Below are 21,999 nucleotides of genomic sequence, written 5' to 3' on the forward strand. Positions count from 1 at the left end.
GAGAAAGGATTGCAAATTGAAAGGGAAAGTATATGAAATTAAGGAGAAATGGAGGGAAAATAAAGAAGAAAATAGAGGATAAAATACGGGGTAAATAGAGCAGAAAATAAACGAAAAAAATATGTGATTAGAGGATAATCTAAAGGAAAAATAGAGTATAAAATAGAGGAAAAGTAGAGGAGAAAATGGAGGACAAATTTAATGTAAATAGAGGAGAAAATAGAGGGAAATTAGAATCAAAATAGGACAGAAAATAGAGAAAAAAAGACGGAAATAGAGGGGAAATGAGAGAAAACAGAGGAGAAATTAGATGAGAAATAGCGGAGAAAATAGAGTAACTAAATGCTTTCCACATATCAGACAAAGAACATTATCTCCTCCTTCACTACGTAAGAATCAAGAATCAACTTACTGTACAACTTCTTCCTCTATGTCTAATGTACAACCCTTGTGTTCACCAGTGACTTGTACCTGCGTGTTGTACATGCTCTGAACAGTGCATACGGGTGATGAAGCATGCTTGTGTTCTCTTTGATATCACTGACATATCATTAGAATCCTGCGTTCAGTTACTTTGAGTACCTACATGTTAGATGCACATAGATCATACTACCTTCTCTTGCAAAGAAGGACCATGACTTGTCTCCCCACTCCGTTTCGTGTTTACATCTGCTTACTCATATAAGATAGTAGAGGCACTGAACAATGAGAATGCTACTCACATAAGAAATACAATGTCATGTGTATTTAATACCGGTAACAAACAAAATATTTATTTAAACCATCTTATGGACAACAGAAGATTATTCTTCAAATAAGTAAAACGCCTCTAGATTCTAGATAGGCCTATTCTTTTGTTTCACAATATACGTATTTTTCATCCAAAAAGTAAAAGCCAATGCTCATTATTTTTCGCCTTTTTACAGAGTTTTGAATATTTAAATTGCACTTTTAAAAATAGATGGATATATTTTATCAAAGCGAAATGAATTTAGAAGAGATAATTTATTGAAAAAAATGAAATTTCAATATTCACAATTAAAAATGAATTTGTATTGAAATATATAGCATAATTTCGGTTCTGATACTATAGTAACTTCTGTTCATTTACAAATGTTCGTGGGGTTGTTTTTGTATCCATGTATTGCCGTCTCTAATGCCAGATTACTGATCTTAATTATGAATAGGCCTACTGTTTTACACGTGAAGGTTGTAACTGGACATAGCCTATGTATGTATGTATGTATGTATGTATGTATGTATGTATGTATGTACACATTTATAAATAAATACGGTAGTGGAAATTACAATAATACAATAAATAACAGTAAAACCAAAATTGTTGACACTGACTACTTGCTTTACAAGTCTCTATACATTATGAGTGACTGTAAGCATGTTAAGTGTTTCAAAAGAAAAAATTCTCCTTTCTGATAAAATACATTTTCTTATTTTCTAATGAAGTGCTCACTACCAAATTCTCCTATTGGAACACTCATTTCTAACCATCTAACTTTGTTTTGTTTTGACATGTGTGTATGCTGCACTATACTCCGTACATATCTACAATGTTGTGCATTGCTTGGAGACTTTAGGTAACCAAACACAGGATTCTACTTATCATGAATAAATATGACAAGGTATTGTTTTATTACCATAGCACAAAAAATTAAACAATCGTTTTCGCTTATATGGGATCATCATATTTTTGTTTACTTAACCCCCTCCCCTGCTTTACCAGTACTAGGGTTAAAGTGTTATGTTTATATTTGCCAGAACTAGACATTTTCTCACACTACAAATGTATAGTATTGTACAACTGGGGCAAATCGTAAAACAGCGAACGCTAAGCTCCGCCCACGACCCCTTTCCACTTTTCCCCTACAAGCTCACCACACAATCTAGTGGGAAAGAGTGGAAATAGGGAGTTTAGGGTGGGGGTGACATCTAGTGGAGGAAAGTGGAAAAAAAAGAGTGAATGCGGCATCTATGAAGCAAAAGAGGAACTTCGTCCTGTCTCCCTCTGTCTCTCCTCTCTCTCTCCAGCCTCTTCTTCTCTCTTCCTTGATGTCTCTCTCTTTTTTTTTTTTTCTTATGACTTTGCAGAGGGTAGGATTCTATCCGTGTATGTTCCTAACGAAACGCATGCATGCTTTTTGGTCACGCTTTAGACCTCTCGGCTACTGAAGCGAGTTGGTGGTAGAAGGGAAAATGAATCTATTTATGTTCGGGACAATGACCGAATAGCGTGGGTAGAAAGTGGCGGGCTTGTGAATTTAGCTTGGTAGGGGTTGACTGCGGGGGTGGCATAAGTGTTAACGCGCGCTGGTAGAGCTTCATTGTGTCCGTGTCCAGCTACGAGTACAGACGGAACGTGTTGTGATGAGCGTCACGTGGCGGGTCCTGATTACAGCAAACGAGGCTCTGTTGACTATTGTGTTACTTCGAGGACAGTGCAAAGTTAACAGGTGAATTTTGTTTTATTCAAAGTATGTGTTAGTTCGAGATCCAAACGTTGTCTTAATGCACATCAAGGGCATCCCACATCAATTTGGTTGTAATGTGTTGTGTTGTGTTGTAAAATATGAAATACATGCGAGGCGGTAGGCAGTGATCCACCAAAGCGGGGCAGATAGTAGAGAGAGACAGTAGAGAGAGAGAGAGAGAGCAGGCGAGTGAGGTGCCGAGCGGCGAGGGTGGGGATAACTTCGCCTACTGGCGTTTGCTGTCTCACGATTTATCCTACAACTGGAACACTGTGTACTAGCGAAGGTCTAGATAAGTTAGTTTGTGAAGCTCAACTGAATACAAGTCACCTTTTCTGCCTGTAGAAACCTGCATAAGGAAGCTGATATGGATGCCTGGATGTATCAAAACTACAGCATGATTAGATTACCAGTACTTACCAAGATTATAGACTACTATTTTGAGGATCTGAAATCCTGAGACATTGACTGCAATGTTCAATTCATGGCTAGAAAGAGATAATGGGATAAATTTAAAATTAGAAATAGTGCTCTTAGAATTGTTCATCATGGTGAACCAGCCAGTGTCAATAAGTTGCTGAAAAGTACTGGTACCAGGACCTTACCTAATTAAAAGCTTTTTATTTCTCTGTGTGATTGCGGCATTTTAGTGTTTATAGGCTCACTGTCCTTGTGGTATAAGCATTGAAGAGTGTCAGCTGTTAATTTCAAAGTAAAAATCGTTAAGCAAACAAACATGCGATTCGTCATTTTACTGTACGTCATTTTGTAAGCTTTCCTATCAATGTCGCAGAAAAAAAATATAATGGATTTCATCATTTTTTTATTTCACTAAATCAATGTCATAATGCTAAGAAATTATATTTCTTTGCATGTATAATTCAAGAGCTTATTTCCAAAGTGATGTTAATCCAAAATTAATTATATTTAATTTTTTGCTTTCATTAATTACTTTATAAATTCCTTCATCTTATAGCAAAAGTTTTAATTTCAGTACTTCTTATATCCCAAACTAAAGGAAAACATCTCAGAGAAGTTCTCAGAAAACAATCATTCCAGTCATGGTGCTAGCTCCCACTTAAAGGCAAAGGTGTTTGTACATTTGAAGAATGCCCCAAAGCCAACTCCTGGATCTCCTCTAAAGAGTATCTTTTGTCCTCGGAATACATCAATGCCATGAAGAAGTCTTGCAACATCACCGCAGTGAATCTGTCCCTGGCAGAACCTTCTGTACTACCCGTTGTCACCATCCCAGCTGCAGCGAGACTGAAACACTTGGCCACGTACTGGGGTTCTGTAAGAAGGGAGAGCTACTGCGTAACAACAGACACCATCGTGCCTGTACAGCAATTGCCAACCTGCTAAGAAACAGAGGATGGGAAGTACATGAAGAGATTCACTGTGTGTCTGAAGATGATTCTCATAGAAGAGTCGATATAATTGCCGTCAATAGAAGAACCCAGAAAGCGATGGTCTTAGACCCTATGATTTGCTTTGAATGAGACATGAATCAAGCACTGCAGATAAATGATGACAAGCGAGCTAAATATGTACCTTGTCTTCCATACCTCAGTGAAAAATATGGCATTTCGCTTTACAACTGGGATGTTACAGACTTACTATTTGGAGTCAGGGGTTTTTTTACCAAAATTTACAAGTAATGTACTTTTATAAGGTTCAGAAGATTGTAATGGAAATTCTGAAGGCCTCTCTTCAAATTCTACACTATCATCTATATGTTAACACGTAAATTTTTGTTTCAATATACAAATTCTACACTATCATCTATACGTTAACAAGTAAATTTTTGTTTTAATATATAAATCGAATCATTATTTTGCTGGTTTCATTTCCCTTTATCTTTTACGTTTGTTAATTCCGGATCCCAGTGGTCAACCTCACTCGAGAACGGATGATTTGAAATAAATCTTAGTAGTAACAGATCTCTGAAAACTGTGTTTATTTCCAAAGTGACGTAACAGCAATGTGTATTTGAGGATCAAACTTTCAAAACCTGACATATCCATTTTCAGAAAATTCTGCAAATATGTATCTCTAATAAACGAAGATTTTTCTAAGGTGAAATTTTGTACTGGTATAAATGAAGGGTAACTTAAAGGGAAAGAACCAGCTTTTTGCACTTTAAAAAAATTATTTATGCATGTTGTGTGGAGTAATTCCATGTAATTTAATCCTATGAATGAAACACTGTGATAATGTGAACAGTCTAAATGCTATGACAGATTTTAGATTTGGCATACAAGGAAAGAATATGCTAAAGACACGCTTAAAATGCTCTTCTGAACAATTTGCTCAAAAAAAAAAAAAAAAAAAAAATTAACATTTCACCTCAGAAAATATTTTCTACATTGCAGAAATATAAGCTTTTGACATATTATCTGAAGTGTATTTTATGAAAATAGACATGTCAGGTTTTAAAGTTTGCTCCTCATTTCATCATTTCTATCCAATGTGTCTTATATCTACTTTGACCAATCTGATTCTCTAGACATCATGTGGAAACATGGTTGCTTACAGCTGGTAGTGGAATAGTCTTGGGGTCTTAATTGGTGCTTTAGTGGTCACAGATATAGAAAACATAAAGACCATGGCTAACTCAATCTATTTTGTAATGGATGCAGTGCCCACAACAAAAATTATATTACACTAAACTAGATGACATTTCGGAAGGTGGTTAGCTTCTATATGCGCCGTAGCATTTCTGTATGTGACGTCACAAGCTTGTACAGTAGAACCAATCGGAATCAGTCTATAACAAGCACTTCCCGAGTTCGTTTGTTCAAGTGCGAGTATTTCAATACATTGAATAAGTAAAACTAACATTTACTCTGTGTATGTAAGGTAAATAAATGGAATAAAAGATTGTAAAAAGACAAGTATTACACAAGTAGGCGCGGAAAATAGTGTTTAAGGTGTATAATTATTTTAAAAACGTTAACAGCAGAACACTGCTGGCCATCTTGATGCTGGCAGCAACGTTGCCAAGGTGCAAGAAACGACTGCAGAAGCATGTGGTGTGGGATTGAGAACCGTGCAAAGAATATTGTTAGTGAAGGAAAGAGGGTTTGTTTGGTGTCATGCTTACAGTAATCAACAGCTAAGGTCATTATTGTCTTTTGATAATTTAAATTCTCTCCTGCGCTATTTGTATTGCACATGCTCGTGAAGTACGATGTGGCAATGTTGTATGCTGCCTTGCTTTCTCTGTCTCTCTCAACGCAAACGCTAGCAGACAACCACTTTTCGAATTGCCGTCGACTCTAGCAATGCTTACTAAAGTTGCTGATCAGTTTGCTATTACTGATGAAATCTTCAGTTACTGAACAAGTAATAACTACTCCACTGTGTTAATATTATCAATTGTGGTGGTATGTTACTTGATTGACTAGTTTCGATGTGGTTTGCGTCATCCTCTATAACTGTAAACAAAACATTCCCTGTGATGGGACACAGTTACTTGCCTGTAGAATCCAAAATGAGTTTAGAAACTGTTCATACCAACTTCAACATGACCTATCAGAAAAAAAAAAAAAAAAAATTAGGATTTAGAGAAGGTGTGCTTAAAAAATTCATTCTTTGAACAAAAAAAAACAATACTAGTTCAGTATGTAATAGAATGAGTACCGATACCAGTATTTTAATTCTTTCAATTGTTTCAAAACAATATAAGTGAACGGCAATATAAAAAAATAAACATAACAAGTTTTTCATGTCGATATCTGTTCCCGAAAATTGTGTAAAGAAAATATGGTAACTTTATCACAAATGCCACTGAAAACATATAGCAGTAATTTTGCTCCAAAATGTGGTACGGTAATTCCAGATTATATGAGGTAATTATCACCATTTCCAATGACACCAGATTTTTAAAACACAGTGTCACGATGTGTATACAAGTAATAAATGACACTATATCACATTCAAAATAGTACCGTATATCAATTTAGTTACAACAAAAATTTTAAATCATGATTTCTGAGGTTTTGTATTTCATGAATTTACGTCACTTCAATTTTGTTCAAATTATAACCTAAAAGAAAAATGTTTATATGTATGTAACTAGATTTTATTTTCTGAATGAATTATCACTGTTATATGGATTTAAATGATGACATTATCATTGTTTCAATAACCATTGCAATTTAGTGAAACGAATTAACAACGGTAATCAAAGCTCCACAGAAACAGCGAATAAAAATAAACAGTATGAACAAATATTTCGGTTCATGATGGAACGACTCCACAGCAAGAAATTACCAATAAGATTCAGAGGAAGGAGTACATAATGCTAGAAAACAGTACTAAACAACAATTGTGTTTGGACAACAAATATATTTTAAAGTTTTTTCTTTAATATCTTTCCCTTTTTGACAGAGAAAAGGAAAATATAAGCAGAAAGCATTACATCACATAGTTTGCGTTATAAATAAAAAAATTTACAAATACAAAGACTTTGTGGCACAACATTTTCAGACAAGAGCTGTTCACAGATAGATATAATACAGATTACAGAAACGAAGAGGAAAAAAAAAAGACAGAGAGACAATATCTTGTATACATGATTTTCATTTGTCTCACATAGAATACAACCCATTCCATAAACAAAAAAGTTTAAATTATTTCAGCAGTATTACATTTCATATTACATATCCACAATATCAATCTTTATAATTGTGCATTTGTAAAGTAATGTCCTCAGAGTTCAATTATAAAGTTTCTTAAATTATGCACACATCTAACTTAACAAGTGGATAATATTTTAGATTCTGTTCCCTGCTTACAGTCGTCAATTGAAATAATAAGTGCCCAGGCTAAAGGTATACATAAATAGCAGCATATAACGCGATAATTTTACATAATAATTTCTTAACATAAAGTGTAATTGATAGAAAATCTCTCCTAGATTTGTTCTGCCACACTTGCGAGGTCATTGTTGCGTCATCTGCCATGCAAGTACAAAAACAGTACAAGGACAGGTTATGCATCAAACATTTCCTTGTCCGTAAAGATGTGGAAGCCACCGGCGTGGCTCAGTCGGTTAAGGCGCTTGCCTGCTGATCTGAAGTTGCGCTTGGGGGCGGGTTCGATCCCCGCTTGGGCTGATTACCTGGTTGGTTTTTTCCGAGGTTTTCCCCAACCGTAAGGTGAATGCCAGGTAATCTATGGCAAATCCTCAGCCTCATCTCGCCAAATACCATCTCGCTATCACCAATCTCATCGACGCTAAATAACCTAGTAGTTGATACTGCGTCGTTAAATAACCAACTAAAATTAACAAAAAAAAATGTGGACACCACAGCATAAAGTGCAGTGCATACTGATTTTCATCGATATGGTGAATCATCTCAGCACCGAAATCAGTGCTTTTATGGCAATCGCCTGGTTTAAGATGATGAACTGTTGAATGAGGAACTTGCAATTTCCTATTTTTTTTAGTAGGTTATTTTTCGACGCTTTATCAACAGCTTTGGTTATTTAGCGTCTGAATGAGATGAAGATGATAATGCCAGTGAAATGAGTCCGGGGTCCAACACCGAAAGTTCCCCAGCATTTGCTCATATTGGGTTGAGGGAAAACCCCGGAAAAAACCTCAACCAGGTAACTTGCTCCGACCGGGAATCGAACCTGGGCCACCTGGTTTCGCGGCCAGATGCGCTAACCGTTACTCCACAGGTGTGGACCAATTCCCTATTAGCTTGTCTAATTGACTTACGTGGGATTCTAACAATGACTGATGCACTTGATCCACAATCTCTTCATTCACACACTTTTTAGGATGTTTCCCTTTTTTTTTTTTTTTTGTTTTAAATTAAGCTTCCATTCCTTCATTTCATCCCATTATTAAGTGGATTTGCGTCTGGGAGGATCCACATTCCATTCCCTTCATACACACTGCAGAATATGTGTAATTGATTAAATTCTGCAAACCAGAGCATGTACTGCACTTTATGCTCTGGCATCCACATCTCGACTGACAAGGAAACAACTGATGCATAACCTGTCCTCATTTCAATTCTGTGCTTGCACAGCAGACAACGCAACAATGATCTTGCAAGTGTGACAGAACAAATCTTAGAAATATTTCATACTGATTGCACTTTACATTACAAAATTATAATGTACGATTCTCGCATTATACACTGTTGTTTATGTATAGCTTCAGCCCAGATACCCTACATGTTTGAGCCCATAGAATAGTTTTTAGGCACACCATTAACCAAATGGCTAGGGCATTGGTTTTCTACTTTGGAGATTGGGGTTCAAATACCAGCGAGTACAGGTGCAATTTGTGATGGAAAAATTGTTACAAGAGTTTTTCTCAAAGTATTCCCGTCTTCCCTACCATATTTCTGTCATTTCTCCATAATTCACAACCATTATTATTGTCAGTGCTGTAGCTATGAGGAATTACTACACCGTACCGTTTTTCATACGAAAAAACTCTACAGAATATAAATAACAATTGCTGAAGTTGGCACGTTCTGAGAAGGCAACATACAAGCAAACACGAAAATAGGTTTTATAAATTAGTTTAAAAGTTTTTAATCTTCATTATGGAGGGTTGTATTCTTTGCTAGTTTACTGTAATGAGGGATGGTGGCAATCTACACCCTAAGTTTTAAGTTTTTGTTTATATCTCATTTTGTAAGCTTGTTTGAAGCAGTTGTGAATGATGGTGTTCTTGGATGGTATTAGGTAATATGTGGTCACAGTTTTTATTAACATCCTATATTCAGGACGTGATTTTGGAGATATGTATGTGGGTATATTTATATAATATGCAGGAATAGAATGACATTTTGTCAATAATAATGCATTTTGAAATTTGTCGTGTTTCCATTATATACGGTACTATACACTGTTTTAGAATGTAGATTTTCATTATATCAAGTTCTTCCTTTTAAATTATTCCATTATTATATATTGATTTGTAAACACTTCGTCGCAGTTAAATAACACAGGAAAATTTATGGTTTCTTGGAGCTTAAATATAAGTTTACAAGTTCAAAATTTTGCATTTAGTCGTGAATATGGTAAGTTAAGTTTATTTAAGTTGGTTTATTGTTTTTTTATTTCGTTTTATATTAATAAAATTTGGTTTTAAGGTTAATTCTTGGCAGCTTGTGTTAAAAATGTACGTATATATAGAAATGTTGTTGCACTAATGAAGTTTAATCTCTCAAAATTCTTTTCCATTTAAAACATTTTTCCAAATTTCGTGTAAATATTTCCTTTTCTTATATTTCTTAAAAAATGGGAGCATGAAATGTGTCTTTTGATTAAAAAACTATGAATATTTTGTAGATAGCTTGATACAGAATGATGACCATATTTTCTTTGTGTAAGAAACTACAGTTTGGATGCCTTCATGTTTTCAAAACCGAGTTTCTTTTTCTTAAGAAACACATATGTTCATCAGATACGTATCTCTGACACATATTCATAGTTTTTAACAAAAATAATGGCAAAAGCTATGTCATTAAAGACAGAATTCTGAGCCAGTTTAATTCTGTCTTTTGTGTAGTAGCTTGATTTCCTAATCTAAAGCTATTTCTTTATATTGAAAATAGTACATTAGTATATTGTTGTATATTAATGTATTTTGTATATGAATATAATAATATGTAAATCTCATTATGAAGGACATATACATATTCTGAAGGAAAGGGTTTCTCACTCGCAGCTTTAATGCAACAACAGGCTAACTAGGCAGTGCCTAATATTAACAACTAATTTTTATTGGTCACAATTTATAGCTTGTGGAAGATTCCACAAACTTTCATTTGAGTCTGAGTCTGTTATACATACTTTGCAGTTGCGTGGAAATGTTTTAAAAATCTTCATTATAGTTAAAGCTAAATGGCAATAGAATCTAGAAAATACACAATATTACCATTGATACTGTTTATGTTGTTTGAGTTCACAAATATTGTTGTTTTCATTCAATATAAATCCTCGAACGCTTATAGTAGGCCTGCTGGTAAGTAATTAGAAGGGAATGTCAATTGAAATGATGTCAAATAGTTACTGGTACTAACTATCTAGGCTTCTATGAGCAAAAGTCACGGTAAAATTTGAGTTCAAGATTGCCTCGTGAGTAAATTTTAAAACGAATACTTTATGTGAAACATTGACAACAATACAGCTACTTCAGAGTTATACAGTTTGTATTTATTTAATTGGATAGAATAAAACTGATATGTTGCACAAAAAATACATAATGTCTTTCAGCCAATGGCACGAAATTATGAAATAAAAATGCCTAAATTATAGGCGAAAACATTTGACTAGAACAGGAGAGAGAAAACTTTCCAACTTCATCTTTTTTTATTAAGAGAAAAAACTAGAATAGCAAAGAAATATTTCAAATATGTTGCATTGCTAACATAAGAAAATGGGATACTGATAATGGGAATGCTTATTAATAGAAGTACTTAATAAATACTGAATGTTCATTTCATGTGAAAAAAAAAAACAAAAAAAAAACACAAATAAATAAATAAATAAAACAGCAAGTATAACTCGCTTTGCATATTTAATCCTTCTGTTTTCTAGTATAGATCCTTCATTTTTGTTGATGAGGAGTCTTTGTAGCGATTTCCATTCTTTGGAGGTGTTTATTAATGCAATTATGGCAAATTTCAAATCTTAAAAATTGCTACAGTTAATTTTTTTGGTAGGCCTACATGTCGAATATCTCTGACACATTTCTCTATAAACTTATATTTCTATTATTAATAATACGGTACCCATTTTTCATTACAAACCCACTTTCTTCCTGATTCTATTCCTTTCTCCACTCTTCTCTATCAACTCACTGTCCTTGTTTACTATGCATCTTCCTCAGTGAAAGACATCCAATCCAAAACTTCCCTTGGCATTCTTTTCACGGGTTTATCATAATACCATAGTTTGTAACATAACAATTATTTAAGTTCTAAGTTCAATTTTTCAGCTATTTTCTGCAGTTTCACATTTATTTAATTACATTTTTTGTGATAAAAATATGATTATAAAAAACGCCCCCAATGGGTCAGAAGTTAGGGCACAATTCAATATCGTTCATGCATGCTAATAGTTTAATGCTATTATCATAACAGTTTATATATTTCCAATGATTTACACATTTTTCTAACAAGTTCCTACTGACTTGTTCTTTACTATTCATATTACAGACCACTTATAGACTGTCAAAGTAAGTAGTACATGATTATAAAATAATAATAATAATAATAATAATAATAATAATAATAATAATAATAATAATAATGATAATAATAATAATAATAATAATAATAATAATGATTATGATGATGATAATAATGATAATAATAATAATAATAATAATAATAATAATAATAATAATACCAAATAATAACAATAACAATTATTAGTAGGTGAAAAGGTTATAGAATACTGGTACTAGTATATTCCACTTTGGCCTAAATCACACTATTTTACACTATCTCACTAAACGTTGACAAAAATAAATTTTTATTTTGAACAGAGTGCAAATAAGTTTTGACAAAGAAATGGGAGGATGCTTTAGTATACAGTACTACTTTCTCATCTTTTCTAAGATGTGCAGTGCTCTCACATAGAAGCGCAATAATTAACAATAGATCCCTATTAGAAAAAACAACAACCAAATTTCTTGGCTTAAAAATCGATAATGTGTTGAATTGGAAAAATTATGCCTATTAAACAAATTACACTCAAACTAAATTCAACATGTTTTGCTATTACATCTATGCAAAAGATAGTAAATATCAATACCTTAAAACAATATACCGGTACTTTGCATACTTCCACTCGGTAATGAGTTTTGGAATAATATTCTGAGGAAATTCCACAGATAGTAACAGTATATTCCTACTACAATAAAAGAGTAATTAGAATAACAGTAGGTGCCAAATCTAGGGAATCGTGTAGGACTATTTAAAAAAAAACTACAAATAATGCCCATGGCTTGTCAGTACATTTTTTCATTAATAATCTTCAACATATGTAATCATGAAAACTTTGTAACTAATTCAGCAGTTCATAACATAAATACACGTAAAAAAAATGACTTTCATACTCCATAGATAAGTCTATCGTGTTATCAAAAAGGAGCGCGTTATATGGCAGTAAAAATTTTTAATAGCCTCCCTATCGATATAGAAAATGAAATTGAAAACATAAGATTATTTAGGGCCAAATTAAAGAAGTACCTATTTTCTCATGCCTTCTATTCTGTAGGTGAATTCATGACATTCAGTAACACTTCATGAATATTTCTGTCTTGTATTAAGTATAGATACTAAAACTTTGTGTTATACTAGTAGATTATATTGTAAAACTCTTCTGTATATATTTCAACTACGCTGTGACTATAATTAAGACTTTATAGAACTATTAAGATTTTTTTTTCACCTCGTTTGACATGTTCCATAATCTAGCTGTGAAGCGATGTACAAATACCATGGAATGTAAATAAATACGATACAATGCAATGAATTTAAATAAGTTTGGCCCTTTCGGTCCCGTGCACAGAGGCCAAAACGCAGAACTTTAGAGTAGAAAAGTAAGAAGTAGAAAAAGGAAGTAAGTAAATAATGAAAGTTGGTATACAAGAGGACTTTTCACATTCATAACAAATTTGTTGTGATAAATGTGTTTTGCCACTTGTTTTTTTATTACCTAGAACTGTTTGTCTTCTCCATTTGTGATGATTACTGATACGATAAAATGAAAAGGTTAGTTAGTAACAATATCTGATCAAATATGCCAATGTTTGTGACAGATCGGGATGAAGAGAATATGGGAGAAATGAAAGGAGAGTGGAGGTATAGAGGCAGGAAGAGAGAAAGGACATTGTACAGCCTTGTAGTCAATGATCTGGTTATATAAGTTTCCTAATGATGATAAGAAGTTTGACTGTCTGTTTTATGATTTCTGTAGATTCGCAGCCTTTTATTAAAAATCTATCTTACTGAGTATATTATGGTCCCTTCAATTTACCATATTACTGCATGATAAGGGAAGAAAATATCAGAATTCAATGCATAATATAGTTAGGCTATACTTAGCACTTACCAATACAGATATCATTGTAAAATTAATCCGTTCTTTTCCTTTTTAAATGAGATCACTGTAGATTACATATCGTTTTATGATATGTAGCTTGTGTAGGTTATGTGATGAAGAATAGCAAAAGCCTAAGAATCATTATCACAATGTAACTTAAAATGCGTTGTTTATATATAAAACAGAATTTTTAAGAATAAGTTTGAATATTTATCATGTTCTAGAGCCTATTATTAAAATATCATACATTTCTATGTAGGCCTACATTATAACACTAAGCAATGAAAATTCATGTAATTTTAAGTAAGTTACCGGTATGTTAATACTCCTATCCTCGTCATAGATTACAGTTTTTTTTTTTTTTTTTTTTTTTTTTTTTTTTTTTTTTTTCATGTTGTTGTGAATTTTCTAGCTTCTATTCTACATTTCCACAATCGCAAATAATGTACTCATAACATACACTAAACCTCAGCCTCTTCTTCTTGTTGGTAAAAAAATTTGCATTCCTTAGCTAGACTTTTCCAATGCAGACTTTGGCAACATCACGTGTTTACAGCAAAGTTTATGTTTTCTTTAGAAATATAATTGTTATTTATTACTACGGTATTCTATGCATTAAGATGTAGGGTTATAGAAATAATTTGAGAATGAAGTAGTATCAAAAGGTTTTTTTTTTTTTTTCGCACATTGTTATTGAATAAATTATTACAAACTTTAAGAAATAAAAGTCTGACTGTTACATATTGGATGAAGCACCTTCATGCAGTTATGCTATTATTTTGATTATTATTTGATTTATTTTACTGTCACATTAAAAATTTTCCTCATAATGAGTTCAATGATATTTTTATAATTTTACTTAAATATAAGTCTACAAGACGATATAATACTGAATATCATATAAGACTGACTAAATTTACTTCTGCATTGTATGTAATATAGTTATACTGCATATACCTTTTGAATGTGTTAATCAGTGGTATTTAGTAGTGTATCTATCAGCTTCTAATACTTTCAAATACTTCTCTACGTAATAGGAATTTTTAAGTCTCTGATAGCAGGGTTATTCTATTTGTTTCAATGGATGTTCTTCAATTCTTTTTCTTAAAACATCTTAAAGCACCCATGATGTAATACAACACTTTTTTTTTTCAGGACGTACTCCAAATAAAAGAGATTCAGTCCTGCTAATTGACTTGGTCCATATGTCTGCCATATTCTATCAATTAAAAAAATTAAATACATTTTTATGAACCATGTAATATGACTGATTAGCCTCATACATTGCACAGTTTCATTTTACATCTTTCAGCAAATGCTCTTATCAATATCTCCACACTCAATTGAGACTTTTTTGACATAATGAAATCTAAGTTAATTCTCAACATTTCTTATTGTTAATTTGTCTGCCTTTTGATTATTGTCTTTGAAAATAATATAATTTTACACAATTTAATTAATATCAATAATTAAATTTAATAATGTATGCCAATATTATAAGAGAAATCTTACATTTATAAAACATTTCATTTGTAAAAGAACGTAATAGTTGTCATCAAGCAGGCACATCTGTGTACATACAGTAGAATGTAATGTTTTACGCGTATAACATAACTATTTATACATAATTATAATGATCATTTTGTTTGCAAAAACCTGCCAGATTATAATAAGAAATTCAGAATAACTAATCATTTTTTCCATATTTCTTAATTTAGAGAATCATATCATAGGCCTTCTACCAATATAGAAAAAGAAAACAATTAAGATTGTATGTACTGTAATAATGCTTTATGTTAAACTGATCAAGTAAGTCTTCACTTCCACATTAATGAAACAATATCTGAAATATAAGAATTGAAATCTCCTTAGTAGTTCAATATGCTATTAGTCTCTTGAGTGTATTAAGTCCTTTGTGACATGAAACCACAAATATTTTCGAAAATAATAGATCTCTCTTTCTAAAAAGAGCCAAGAACTTAATTAGTCTACATTTTTATGAAGTGATTTGTAAATATTTAGTTTTACTACCTATTTATGACTGCCAAAGATTTGTGTGCTGTTTCTTACTGTTTTTGCTACATTTAATTAGTACTTCAACAAGTATGACTATGATTTTTATTTTCAAAGTATACATGACTTAGTTTTTTAAAAAATCATTCTTAAAAAACAATCTATAATAATATATATTTTCGATGCTATGAACTTAAAATTCATACATGAATAGGCACTGCCTATTCGTAATGTCTCTATTATGTTAAATGCAACCTTGATACCCACTACTGATGTGATGACAGCAGAAACTATAAACTTTGGCGGTTTATAATACATTAGGTAACATTGTACAATTCTCTTGATTTACAGATGTAATAAAATTTATTAATTATAATACTATTATTTTGGTTTTATACGTATTTAATAGAATTACTGTTCGTTATTTACTTGCATCTCTTTTCAAGGACTGCTGCTCGATTTAAGATTGTGTTGGTCAATGTCTTTGGACACCAGATGTTTTTAATTTTGATGTTAAGATTATTTTTTTTTATAAATATTTTCTTTTGCTTAACAAAGTAAAATATGTTTTGAACTGTGGCAGTCAGCTTTAACAATTTAATAAAATATATAAAAAGAAAACCAAATTTAAATAGTGATATTACATCTACTTACTAAGTAATCTAAAACTATCTTTTCACTTCTTTTTACATCTCTTCCATCTGCCCATGTAGATGTCCAACCAGCAAAATAGAGAATAATTATAGATGTATTTTTTTTACATAAACGATTGACTAGAAATATTTAAATTCTGCAAATATAGAATCAGAAATTAAATAGAGTGTAATAAATGATAACATATTGCACATTGAAATATAATGTATAACAAACTTTACACTTATAATAATCATTTATACATTAAAATGCTATTTTATTTATAACTAATTTAATATTTGGTGTCTGGTTTGTGGTTTTTAATTATTTTCTTTGATACGTATTTTTTAATCTCTTCAATAATTATTTGGCTTTGAAGTTGCTATTCCTTACTCTATAATATCATTTATTTATTTATTGTATAAAAACCTACTACGGATGTATATAACTTTTTTCAAAGAGATGATATTAACGGAAGCGTAATGTTTTGAAGTGACGAAGATCATGATTGGGTTTACACACCATTGGAAGCTACCAGCTTTTTTCATTTCTTGAACAAACTGAAGAATCCTCTTCCCTTTTCTGGAAGAGGTGCCATCAACATTGGAACTTGATTTTTGTGTGTTATGTGTATCTGTTGAAAGATAAAAATTGCAGTAACAATTAATATGGTCGGAAACAGCATCCATTACGTAAATATAAAGATGTACCAGTACGAATAATAATTGAATCGATTATTTGGAAAAGACCACTTCTCCATAAAATCAAGAACAAAAAAACTGTCAGAAAACGTATTATTTGACTTTCTTGTGTTAAATGTTACATTACCTCGTTAACATGTTTCAGCCAGCTATTGGCCATCTTCAGAACTGGTTGTTGTTGGTCTTGGCACCTTCTGTTTGTGTTTCCTGAAACAAAAGGCGCCAAGACCAACAACAACCAGTTCTGAAGATGGCCAGTAGCAGGCTGAAACATGTTAACGAGGTAATGTAACATTTAACACAAGAAAGTCAAATAATACGTTTTCCGAAGTGATATAATGTTAAAAGTTGTATACCGGTAATCAAGATGTATAAAAAATTGTATTTTTCACAATTCATATTATACCTATAAACTACATAAATTAAGATTAATACAAAGAGTAACGACTTAATATGAATTGTTTTTATGTATCTAAATTTTTAAGTGTATAACATCTTAATTATGTAAAAATAAGTACCTTGGAGATGTGGCTTTTTCGAAAAAAAATTAACATTTACAACTACAAACAATCTTATTTGCTGGAACATAATGAGACAGAAATAATATTTTTCATAAATAGATACTGAAATACATATTTTATGCTAATACTATAGTAGAGGTGACAATGAATACTTTGAGCAATAAGTGTAACATAGTCTTTTTTTGAAGTTATGATACCAGTATACCTACGAATAGTAGGTCTACTTACAAAGACATTAGCATTCATAAAGTATTTGGCTTTTAAATAAAAGGATTATTCACTAACACTAATATAATGATCATATTAACACAATAGAAAAATAAATATGACAATATAAAGAGAGATGCAAACAGGATGTTGAATTTCTTATATCCTCTTCTTACATTTTGTGAAGTCAATAGTCATTCAGTATTTTTTAACTTTCTAGTTTTTCTCATCTAGAAAGTCTTCTTCTGGTGATACAATGTTAGTAGCTGTTGGCCAAGGTAAGATATTATTTCGGAAAACGTATTATGTGTCTTTCACATGTTAAATTTTATGTTACCTTGTTTACATGTTTCGGCCTGCTATTGGTCATCTTCAGAACTGGTTGTTGCTGGTCTTGGCGCCTTTTGTTTTGTTTCCTGTGGGGGTGTGTTTGTGTAGTGTAATGTGGAGTCAAAGAGTGTGTGTGTTCTGAAATTGAGTTGTGTTAAGACCAGCGCCAAGACCAGCAATAACCAGTTCTGAAGATGGCCAATAGCAGGCCGAAACATGTTAACAAGGTAACATAAAATTTAACACGTGAAAGGCACATAATACTTTTTCCGAAGTGATATAGTGTTAAAAGTTGTGTAATCAAGATGTGTAAGATATCCTCATAGAAATACATTTTTTTCGCTAGGGATGTAACAAATCAGCAAAATCAGTACTGTCACTGCCACTCATATTAAAACAAATAATCGAGTGATTCTTGTGACAAATAACTCTAATGTATAATAAACAGAATAAAATAAAACAATGTTACTTCTATTACAACTGCCACCAATTCAACAATATCGATGAGATGAGTGGCTCCAGTGAAGTCTTATTGCAGTGCATTCTATTGGAAAAGCTCACAACTATGGAGTACCGGTAGTGGCTTTCTCGAACCAATCGATACAATGCTATGTAGGTTTCAGTGATAACGATAGAGGTATCATTTTTACACATAATGTGTGTCTACCATTACTGAGTCGATTGGCACCAAGAAGTCAATTTCGAAAAAAAGTAGGGATGTGACCTTTTCCAAATAACCGATTCAAATTCTACAATTTGGAATTTCTCGTTAGAGATTTTTCCTTCTCCACTCTGTCCTAGAGTAGTAATCGATTTTTGTCATCACACTTCTCTAGCTGAAGAGGCGAATTGAAGCCAAAACAGAGAAAACGTAAAACAATAAATAGAGTTTACAGTCTTAAAGTACAAGTTTGTGTTTTCACAGATCTTTGCCAAAGGTTTGATCCTTTGATTGCATTTGGTGTTATCCTTTGCATTCTTTGGATATTCCAAAGGCTTTGGTCTGTGATACACAAAATGAGATGATATTCTTTGACCCAGTTTGCGAATCTCCGGTTTCGAACTATTCGGTTCTCATCAGCACGACGAAGAAGTCCACCTCCACAAATGCTATTGCTTTATCATTTGACTTAAGCCTTTTGACTTTGCTTTTGCAATATGCCTGACAAGATTACCGTTCCACGACTTCTTCATTGTGCTGATGAGAATCGAATAGTTAGAAACCGGAGATTCGCAAACTGAGTCAAAGAATATCATCCCATTTTGTCTATCACAGACCAAAGCCTTTGGAAGATCCAAAAAATGCAAGGTGCAAAGGATAATACCAAATGCAATCAAAGGATCAAGCCTTTGTCAAAGATCTATGAAAACACAAACTTGTATTTTCAAGAGTCTAAACTCTATTTATTATACATCTTGATTACACAACTTTTAAGACTGTATTACTTCGGAATATGTATGATAAGACTTTCTTGTGTTAAATTCTAACGTACCTTGTTTACATGTTTCGACCTTTCATGGGTTATCTTCAGAACTGGTCGTTGTTGGTCTTGACGCCTCTTGTTTTGTTTTCTGTGAGGATGTGTTCGTTTGGTATAATGTAGTGTCAAAGAGTGTGTGTTCTGAAATTGAGTTGTGTGTTGAGAATTTCGTTGGGGTGTGTTTTCGTGTGTCTGTATATTTCTTATTGTCAAAGAGTGTGTGTGTTCTGAAATTGAGTTGTGTGTTGAGAATTTCGTTGGGGTGTGTTTTCGTGTGTCTGTATATTTCATATTGTTCTAGTGTGTTGAGTTTCTGGCTTTTTTGTTGAATGTATAGTATTTCCATGTCTGTGTTGATGTCTGTGTTGGTGTGGTTAGCATTTGTGATGTGTTCTGCATATGTGGAGGTGTTTTGTAATTCTGTTATGGCTGTGATGTGTTCTTTGTAACGTGTTTGAAATGATCTGCCTGTCTGTCCTATGTAGAAGTTGTTGCAGGTGTTACATTTGAGTTTGTATACGCCTGTGTGGTTGTATTTGTTTGTTTGTTTGTTTCTGTTGTTTGTGTGTTGAGATGTTTTTGTAGAGTGTTATTTGTTCTGTATGCGATGCTGTAATTTAATTTCTTGAATGATGTTGCAATTTTGTGTGTGTTTTTGTTTTCGTATGTTAGTGCGATGTTTTTTTTTTGTGTTCTTGTGTTTGTGTTGTATTCTTATGTTTTTTGTGATTATGTTTTGCCTTACATATTATGTTGTCTATTATGTTAGAGTTGTATCCGTTTTCTTGTGCTATGTATTTGATTGTGCTTAGCTCTTCGTTGTAATCCTGTTGGTTCATTGGTATGTTGAGTAGTCTGTGTACCATTGTTCGGAATGCAGCTTGTTTGTGTTGTGTGGGGTGGTTGGATGTGTTGTGTATGTGTGTTGTTGTTGTTGTTTTTCTGTATACTTTGAATGTGTGTTTGTTGTCTACTTTTGTTATTGTGATGTCTAGAAAATTCATGGATTTGTTGTTTTGCGTTTTCTCTGTTTGGCTTCAATTTGCCTCTTCAGCTAGAGAAGTGTGATGACAAAAATTCTGTCAATCACTACTCTAGAACAGAGTGGAGAAGGAAAAATCTCTAACGAGAAATTCCAAATTGTAGAATTTGATACACTTCCACAAATGCTATTGCTTTGTCATTTAACTTACGTCTTTTGACTTTGCTTTGCAAATAACTGATTCAATTAAGAAATGTAAAGATGTTAGTCACAATAATTATCATCCATATGAAAACGAAGAAATCTCTTTAAAAATAAAGATTAAATTATCATCATCATCATCATCATCATCATCATATTCCAGGCACGAAATTAGGCCATTGTTGGCCTGTTTCGGTTCCAGCTGTACAGGATCCAATAGACGTTTCTGTGGACGTCCAGGTCGTCGTCGTCGTCCTGGAGGGTGGTATTTTAGCATTTCTTGAGGTGTCCGGCCGGCTTCCATACGAGAAATGTGTTCAAGCCATCTATTTCTGTATTCTGCAATTTTTTCTTGAGTTCCTGCAGTATATCCCTGGTAGAGGGGCAGAGAAGGCCTGACGGCCTTATCTCTACCAGGTTAAATAAATAAATCTAAATCTAATCTAATCTATATCCTCGTTCCTCTTGTGGTCCAGAAGTGTGTATCCTGCAGTTCGTTGCAGATATTTCATTTCAGCTGCTCTTAATCTGCTGATATCTCTTTGTTTCAGAACCCAAATTTCGCTTCCATAGAGGAGAGTTGGTAATGCAAGGATTTTATATAGCTTTATTCTGGAATTTTTCTGTACTAAACTTGGTTTTAGGGTATGGTTTAGCAGTACTAATAATTGTAAAAATTAGTTAATTTTTCTGCTTACATCATTCTCTCCTTTGTATGATATATTATATCCTAAGTATGAAAAGGAATTTATCTGTTCTAAAATCACATTTTCAACACAATTTTGCTTCCGAAAAGATTAAATTATTTAGTCAAAACATGGTATCAACTATATTGCACCATTTGAAGCCTGTAAGGATATAAAAGAAAACTGAAGGAGACGAGGAGGAAAGGAGGTGAAGAAGAGGACACGAAAGAGGAAAAGAAGAGGAAGAAGAAGATCAAGAATTACAGGATAGAAAAGGAACAGGGAACCAAGAACATGCAAGTAAAACTTTCAGGATTTCTTACTGTGCATGGGGGCTGCATCCATGGCTCTCCATCTATCTGCATGGGGAATCTTTTCCTAGTTCTTATCACTACAGATGAGCACTGTGCCAGGCGACGTCCTGATGCTCTGAGCCCTGTCCTCACTTGACCCATGTGCAGACAGTTTTCCAGTCCAATCACCTCTATTAAACGATCTCCAATGTCTGAAACACAAGCGCCAATTCAATGGCTTCATCATACATTAAGGTTACAATCCAAATTAATTCGAGTACAGTAAGTTTAAGGAGTGGCCGAGTAGTTCAGTTGGTAAAGCAACTTACTACGGACTGGAAGGCAGTGATGGATTTACAATTCTGTCACCTATA

At 32.9% G+C, this 21,999-nt stretch overlaps 1 protein-coding gene across 4 annotated transcripts in view; it reads right to left on the bottom strand.

The window, feature by feature from the left end:
- Window positions 1–8,352: 8,352 nt before the first annotated feature.
- Window positions 8,353–21,999, bottom strand: part of Dgk (diacyl glycerol kinase 1) — a 587,713-nt gene continuing 574,066 nt past the window's right edge. For all 4 annotated transcript variants that reach the window (XM_069834555.1, XM_069834565.1, XM_069834547.1 and 1 more), the window contains 2 exons: window positions 21,656–21,837; window positions 8,353–16,857 (listed from right to left, as the gene is read on the bottom strand). In XM_069834555.1, the coding sequence (XP_069690656.1) occupies window positions 16,768–16,857; window positions 21,656–21,837 (272 nt within the window). In that variant the 3' untranslated portion in view covers window positions 8,353–16,767. The remainder of the gene's footprint in view (window positions 16,858–21,655; window positions 21,838–21,999) is intronic.

Source organism: Periplaneta americana, chromosome 1, assembly GCF_040183065.1.
Source record: "Periplaneta americana isolate PAMFEO1 chromosome 1, P.americana_PAMFEO1_priV1, whole genome shotgun sequence".
Classification (NCBI taxonomy): domain Eukaryota; kingdom Metazoa; phylum Arthropoda; class Insecta; order Blattodea; family Blattidae; genus Periplaneta; species Periplaneta americana.